Genomic DNA, 7,861 nt, shown 5'->3' on the forward strand with positions numbered 1-7,861 from the left:
TTTGCAGTATTGGCTAACGGAAAAAGGGGTTACAAAATTGTTTGAATTTTAAATATATTGTTTAATAAGCTTCTTAACATATATCACAGTGCTTTAAACTTTGAAATATTACAAATGGGAAAAAATATATATATATATATAATTATAAAAAAAAAATAAAATATATAACAAAAGATATAACAAAATACCGCATTTTTCAACGCGCAGATCAACAGGTGCAATAAGAATGCACACATACAGGTGGGAATTGTGCGTGTATTTGTAGTTGCCGCTACCATGGAAACGGAAAATTCGTAAACAAAAGCCGGAAAATTATAAACTGCAGAATGTACGCCACCGCAACATAGAACTAAAACCAATAATGTCCTTTGAAAAGATCCTCTACAAATATGAGGAACCGCACGGCATCGGAGATGTGTACTTCATTTGGCAGAAGGCTTTGCTGGCCACAACTGGAACCGATGGATCGGTGGCCCTGTACAATAGGCAGGGCCAACTGGTGCAGCGCATCATACTGTCGGGGTGAGCTAAACCCGAAACCAATGTAATAATGATCAGTAATCGAATCCCTCCTGCAGGCTGTGTTCGGGTTTCGCTTGGGATCAGGAGGGCGACCTGCTGGGCATCATCACCAGTGGCTCCCCAAACATAACGCTGTGGGACTACAACAGCCAGGAGAAGATCAGTGTGGAGACGGGCTTACGAGATCCGCTCACCTGCATTCTGTGGTCCAAGCAGCAACAACTGCTGGCCGTGGGCACTGGACGCGGAAACCTGGCCATCTATAACCACCGCAGTGGAAAGCGACCCACACCGGTGCTGGGCAAGCACAGCAAACGTATCACATGCGGCGCCTGGTCGGCACAGAATCTGTTGGCTCTCGGTTCGGAGGACAAGAGTTTCTCCTTGAGCAACGAGGATGGCGACACAGTGCGCGTGGTCCAACTAAGAGATGCACCCACCGACATGTACTTCGCCGAAATGGCCAACGACGAGCGTATTGCGGGTGACAATGCTATCAGCATGATCATCGGCAAGCGCACTCTGTTCCTCTACTATCTGCCCGAGCCAGAGAATCCTACAGAGCTGGGCTTCCAGAGTCGCTACGGATCGCTGATGCAGCACAAGTGGTTTGGCGATGGGTATATTCTACTGGGCTTTTCCAACGGACATGTTGTGGCCATCTCCACGCATCCCAAGGACGTCGGCCAGGAGCTGTGGCAGGTGAAGAACCACAAGGACAGCTTGACGGGATTGGCCTACTGCCCAACGTTAGATATAGTTGCCTCCTGCGGAGATGACAGGTATGTGCCTATACTCGAATATGTAAGATCTGTTAAGAAACAACCTTATCTTTTAAGCAGCATTAAGATTCATTCAATAACGAATCTCCAGGAGACGGAACGTATCATTACCGTGCCCGATCACGCCGGTGTTCAGATGATCGATTGGTCGCCCGATGGCCAACTATTGGCGGTTACAACGAACCATGGTACTGTTTACATCTATGTGACCAAGTTGCCACATCTCTTCGCCGTCTCCGCACCTCGAATTGTGCTGTTGAGCAGCCTCGCCGAGGTGTCCATCTATGTTTACGCACCGGACAAGACAAAGTCGCTGCCTTTCCGCTTGCCTCTGGAGGGAGAGCCCACCTTCATGGCCGTGGGACCATATAACTTTGCTGCGGGAATCGAAAAGCACGTATGGTTCTATGATCTCGGCAAGAGTTTGGGCGAGGAGCCACGTGGGCTAAGCGAACGTGATTTTCCGCGCACCGTGGAGAGCATGAAACTGAATGCGGACTACTGTGCCGCTCTATGCCCACCGCAGCTTATACTTCAAGCCATTGCCGCGGACAATCCAAACAGCAAGGACAAACTGCAGGCGGTTTTTCCAACAGCTCTGCCCAATATGCCCATTGATGCGGTGATCACGTGCTTTGCACTTAGCCAGGAGCTTCTGATATTTGCAACAGATGTGTGTAGTTGCAAAATTGTTTCGTTTTTATCATAGTAATTAATAATATATTTCCAGATTGGTCACCTGGTGTTCTATTCCCTTGAAAAATGGGAGAGCTGCACAATCTACAGGCACAGTATGGGCATCCGGCAGCTCTTCATGGACATCGAGGGCACCAAGGTCATTTTTATAGATGATCATTCCCAGGGCCATGTTTTCCTGCCCGTTGTCGAGGAGGCCTTGCTCATTCCGGACATTCCAAAGCAGTGCCTTGGCTGCCTTTGGGATCTCACGCAGCCGAATATCTTCATCAGCTACGATGCTAGGATCGTTAATACGCACGTCTTTGTGCGGCATTCTGTACAGGGGACACACACCTTGATGGTGGGTGAGTCTAAGCTGAATCCGGGTCAATTTCCTTTGCTACTCTGCGGCGGGGAAATGGCTTTACATATAGATGGGGGCCAGTATGCCACTCAATCACTCAATACCCACGTCGTGAATCCCAGCAACAGTCAGGCAGCAAATCTTCAGGTACTTCTGAAGCTAAGAAACTACGATGAAGCCTACAAGGTGTGTAAGCAGATGAATCAGAGCAGCGCCTGGCGTGAGTTTGGAGAGCAGGCCATTGCCGATCTGGAACCTGATATAGGTGACTCCAAACCTTCTCGGTTGAGTTTTGAAATTATAACTCCTTGTATTTGCAGCCATTCGAGCATACCGCCAGCTTGGTGATGCTGCCCTGGTTAATGCTTTGGGTGAACTGCGCTACGTGGAAGATCTGGACATGCTTATCGGCTGCTGTTGTACACTTTTGGCCCAGTACGATCAGGCCAAGGAGCACATGCTGAAGGGAGTTTACACAAGAGCAGCTCTGGACCTCTGCCGGGATCTTCTGCAATGGGATCAGGCGCTGCTTCTGGCCCACAAAAACGATCCACAAGAGGTGCCTTTTATAGCCAGGGAGTACGCCCAACAATTGGAGTTCAAGTAAGGAATCCAATTCTGTATCAGCACTATTTATACATTTTGCTTACTATTTTGCAGTGGAAACTATACAGATGCTCTTTACCACTACGAGAAGGGCTACAAGGAGGACTTAATCAACAGCAAGGAGACTGAAACGGATGCTTTAATGGATCGTTCTCCCGAATATGAGGAGCATGTGCGTCTCTGCAAAATGGGCATTGCAAGAACCTCTATCAGAGCGGGAGACTTCAGACGTGGGGTAAACCCATATTTGATCTTTATCTGAAGATATTTACATAAACATTTTCTTATGTTCAAGATTCAATATGCTGTGGAGCTGGAAGATCAGCAGCTTTTGTTTGACTGCGCCGAACTATTAGCCACCGTGGGACATCTTACCGAGGCAGCGGGATTGTATGAGCGTGGTGGTTTCTATGATGAGGCCTGTGGCCACTATATTGCCCTAAAGATGTGGAACAAAGCCAATAACATCCTACCAAAGGTAAAAAGCACCAAACTGCATGCCGCCTATGCCAAGGCAAAGGAAAACGATGGCCACTATGAAGAAGCAATACGGAGCTATCGTATTGCGGGCGACTTGGATGCCTGTGTTAGGATCTATCTGGACCACCTGTGCGATCCACATGCAGCCTCTGAAATTGTTTTGGAGTCGCGTTCCATGGACTCGGCCAAGCTGCTGGCCAAGTTTTACCAGAAGATTGGCGATGTAGAGCAGGCTCTCCAGTTCCTCGTCATCTGCGGCTGCGTAGAGGAGGCCTTCGCCCTTGCCCAGCGACACAACAAGTTGAGGCGACACGGAGAGCTCTTGGAGCGCTACGAGAATGCCAAATCCTCCGATTATCTAGCACTGGCACATTATTTTGAGGGCGAAAAGTATACTCTGCTAGCGGGCAAGTATTACTTCCTGGCTAGGGAGTTTACTAAAGCCCTGAGATTTCTGCTGAAAGCATCAGCTTTCAACAACGAGGAGCAGGTCTCGCTATCGCTGGCCATTGACTGTGTGGCCACGTCGAACAACGAACAGTTGGCCTCCCAGCTAATCGAGTTTCTGTTGGGCGAAGTAGATGGCGTACCCAAGGACCCACGCTATCTGTTCCGTTTGTACATGGCAAGGAAGCACTACAAGGATGCCGCAAAGACGGCGGTTATTATCGCAAATCAGGAACAGATCGCTGGAAATTATAAGTCTGCAAGGGATCTGTTGTACTCCATGTACCAGGAACTGCGTCGAAATAATCTTTCCGTCACGGCTGAAATGAGGCATCAGTTTATTTTACTACATCGCTACACCTTGGTGCGAATCCACGTCAAACTGGGCAATCATTTGCTGGCCGCCAAGCTGCTCGTCCAAGTAGCCGCCTGTATATCCCAGTTTCCGGAACGTAAGAGCATTCTTTATTTATATTTGTACATATTCACAAGAGTTTATTATTACAGATATCATTCCCATTCTCACCTCCACGGTAATTGAGTGTCATCGAGCTGGCCTAAAGAAGTCGGCGTTTACCTACGCCTCCACATTGATGCGTCCGGATTATCGGAATCAATTGGATCCTCGGTATGCGAAGAAGATCGAATCAATTGTCCGCAAGGCTCCCAAGGGCATCAAGCAGTTGCGGGATGAGATCGATGACGAAACCATGGAGTGTCCCATTTGCGACTCGAACCTGGCCAATATGGAGGTGACCTGCTACAGCTGCAAGACCACACTGCCCATCTGCATTGCCACTGGGCAGCACATCATCAAGCAACTGATGACCTCCTGCCCACAATGCGATTTTCTTTGCTTTCGCGCAGAGATGGAGAAGTAAGCTTCGGATGAACTTAGCCTTTCAAAACATGCTTTCATTATATTCTACTTTCAGTATTCTGTCGGAAAATGGAGAGTGTCCCATGTGCGGCGAGAACGTGGCTCCGGAGCAGCTCCTGGATGTGGAGGACATAAGGCCGTACATTCTGGCAGCCTCTTAAGATTGAATCATTTAAGGACTGAAGCAAACGAATAGACTGCACATCACAATCAAAACACCAAAAATAGATTATTATACATAAGTTGCAATGCACAAAATACACTTGATAAATCACTTATATTCTGATCTTTATTATATTTCCGGAAGGTTTTTAAGGGCTTATCACTATAATATTTCGTTAACAATCTGCATATGACAGATTTTATAAATTTTAAATTTTAATCTAACTATATTATAGCCTTCTCTGAACTTTTCAAACGTAGTTACAACGTAACAACGGTATATGGTATTTTTGGTATTTTCTTTTAAGCTCCATGAAACGCTTTAGTGCTTTTTTTGATTACTACCGACACAGTTTTTGTTAGTCACTTCCTCAATAGAGCCGCAAACCACCCGGTTTTTCTGGAAAAGTTTACAATATAATTTATCAATACTTAGCAAAACAGTACCCACGGAAGGCAAGATGTCGACAATAATTGAAACCGGAAAATCAGATTTCATCAAGGTGAATGTATCCAACTCGCACAATGATGCAGTCGCCTTCGAGGTCAAGTTCGCCAAGGATCTAACAGTTGCACAGCTCAAGGTCTGTCTTGTGAAGGATCAATAGGATGCATATACTCATATTCCATTTATAGAGCAAACTGGAGATATTGACGGGCGGTTGTGCCAGCACCATGAAGGTGCAGGTCTTCAAGGGAGACACCTGCGTGTCCACGATGGACAACAACGAGGCCCAACTGGGTTACTATGCCAACAGTGATGGCCTCCGACTTCATGTCATCGATAGCTTTGCTACCTTCTCGTTTGACAGCGCTCCCGTCGAGAAATTCGAACTGACCAAGGATCAATACGAACAGCGAACCGATTCTGTGCGCAACTACCTCAAGATAAATCGCATGGGCAAGTTCAACGATGAGGAGATGCAACAGGCGGAGGAGAAGAAGCGCCTTCAGGCGGAGGAGATCCAAAAACGGGCGGAATTTTGTGTACTGGGTGGCAGATGTGAGGTAAAGCTAGCACCTAAATACATCGTTTTCAAACGATTTAATCAATAAATTGTTTTCCGCCAGGTTACGGTTCCAGGTAATCCAACACGACGGGGAACGATCCGATACAATGGTCAGCTTGAAGGGAAGAGTGGTCACTTCATTGGAGTGGAATACGACGAACCACTGGGGAAAAACAATGGAAGGTAACGTATTACCAACTTACAGCGGTTTCCACATTTCACAAATCTCATTTATGTCCCCATTGCAGTTTTGGTGGAAAGGCGTACTTTAGCTGTGCCCCAAATTACGGCGGCTTCGTATCACCATTATCCGTTACGGTTGGTGATTTTCCGCCAGAAGACTTTAACATAGATGACGAGCTCTGAGAATACCGGGCACACCCACACACAGGTCACGCAATCTCGCATCGCACATGCCACTTTGAGCAGAAGACTTACGAACCGCTTAAATTATTTGTACGCAGGAAAGCACATTACTAATTATAGTTATGCCATTTTGTATTTATTAATTAAAACATCTATGTATGTATGTATATCAGATATTCTTACAACATGATTATTCGTAAATTCTATGTTCGGCTTTATCATAACTCTGATTTAATGGTGTTCTCAATCATTTTGCATTGTTTTACATTAACTCAAACGTTTGTAAATCAAAATAAATACCAGAAATAAGAATAATTATACAACTAGCTATTGTGCATCTGTGGATCTGGGTGCGTCGATTTCTATTACTGACCGCAGATAGCTGACAACAAAAAACATAGAAGAAGTGAAGTTATGTGAAGTATATGTCTCCTTTAGTTGAAGGTAGTCCGGCGATCTACTAAGGATATCTCTGGGTGTATATGTAATAAGCTGCTTGCTTTATATATTTATGCATGTAATATATACTTATGTATGTGTGTTCATGCGCGTTCTTGCCTATTCCTAGTAATTATTAATAAGTTTCAATTAGCTGTCATTTAACAACAAATATATAAAACGATGCATGCCTTTCTCGAAAGTTAAGAATTACAGAAATGCGTTACAATCATGATGAAGACAACTTGATGTGCAACTTTGTATATGTTTTGGTATATATATAGACTGTTTTTTGAGCCTCCACAACTTAGATAAATGGTCGTCTTTTTCCTTTTCTACATCTCACTTGAGATCGCTCCTCCCTAAGGTATATTTTAGAAACATTCAACAATTGCATGTAGAACGGCCCTAAAAACCACTGGCTCGTCTTTTCCTGGGGGCTAAGTGAATTTGCTGGAAACTAGGTAACACTGGCCATCATATTGCATATTGCATCGCATTGTTACTTGTTTCGGAGTGGTGTTGTTAGTAAACCTGAAGCCTTAAAAATAGTATACATACATTTGCTGTCTGTTTGGTGTTCTATGAACTGTTCAAATTGAAGGAAATTAACAATAATTTCGCGTATAAGTACCAACTACATATTCGAGCACGGGCATAATAATTACAATAGATGATCTGGGCGTTGCGATTGGGCACATTTCAATGGAGTACAATGAGAACTTTGGCGATTGACATATCATGAACTAGTCAAACCACGACACTATCGCTATTTGCTGACACATACGACTTTCTTGAAAGTATGCTTTAATGAAGAAACAACCCGAGTCGGATATCTATGAGTTTGTGTTTTTTGATCGTTTGTTTGCCAAGCAAATTGATTACTGGATATCGACACATAAATGCAGTTTATAGAGCGTTGATTGGTTTCTTGTTAATATTTATTGTTACTGTTTTATTGAGTGGTGTTTCTGTTACCCTTTGAATTCACTTCTGTTCCATCTTGCATGCTGCTCGATGACAAATATTGCTGGCCCATTAACTAGGTTCCTAATAAATAACGTATGTAAATATGTGCGTATCTATGCGGATCTAATGCATGTCAGTGTGGATAGATAGAGGAGTT

General features: G+C 44.8%; 2 protein-coding genes across 3 annotated transcripts; both read left to right on the forward strand.

Moving 5' to 3' along the window:
* The first annotated feature begins 155 nt into the window (after positions 1 to 155).
* On the forward strand, positions 156 to 5,037 carry LOC120444484 (WD repeat-containing protein 19). 2 transcript variants are annotated; one of them, XM_039624164.2, is made up of 9 exons: positions 156 to 522; positions 579 to 1,304; positions 1,362 to 1,977; positions 2,035 to 2,611; positions 2,667 to 2,949; positions 3,007 to 3,187; positions 3,248 to 4,331; positions 4,387 to 4,756; positions 4,815 to 5,037. In XM_039624164.2, exons 1-9 carry the CDS (start codon positions 362 to 364, stop codon positions 4,918 to 4,920), a joined length of 4,104 nt encoding a protein of 1,367 aa, XP_039480098.1. In that variant the 5' UTR covers positions 156 to 361; the 3' UTR covers positions 4,921 to 5,037. The 2 variants fall into 2 exon arrangements, with proteins under 2 accessions (XP_039480098.1, XP_039480099.1); XM_039624165.2 differs by having other exon boundaries at positions 1,365 to 1,977.
* A 226-nt stretch (positions 5,038 to 5,263) lies between these two features.
* On the forward strand, positions 5,264 to 6,615 carry LOC120444487 (tubulin-folding cofactor B). Its single transcript, XM_039624193.2, has 4 exons — positions 5,264 to 5,505; positions 5,558 to 5,929; positions 5,993 to 6,114; positions 6,180 to 6,615. Exons 1-4 carry the CDS (start codon positions 5,383 to 5,385, stop codon positions 6,295 to 6,297), a joined length of 735 nt encoding a protein of 244 aa, XP_039480127.1. The 5' UTR covers positions 5,264 to 5,382; the 3' UTR covers positions 6,298 to 6,615.
* The last annotated feature ends 1,246 nt before the right edge of the window (positions 6,616 to 7,861 follow it).

Source organism: Drosophila santomea, chromosome 2R (genome assembly GCF_016746245.2).
Source record: "Drosophila santomea strain STO CAGO 1482 chromosome 2R, Prin_Dsan_1.1, whole genome shotgun sequence".
NCBI classification, from domain to species: domain Eukaryota; kingdom Metazoa; phylum Arthropoda; class Insecta; order Diptera; family Drosophilidae; genus Drosophila; species Drosophila santomea.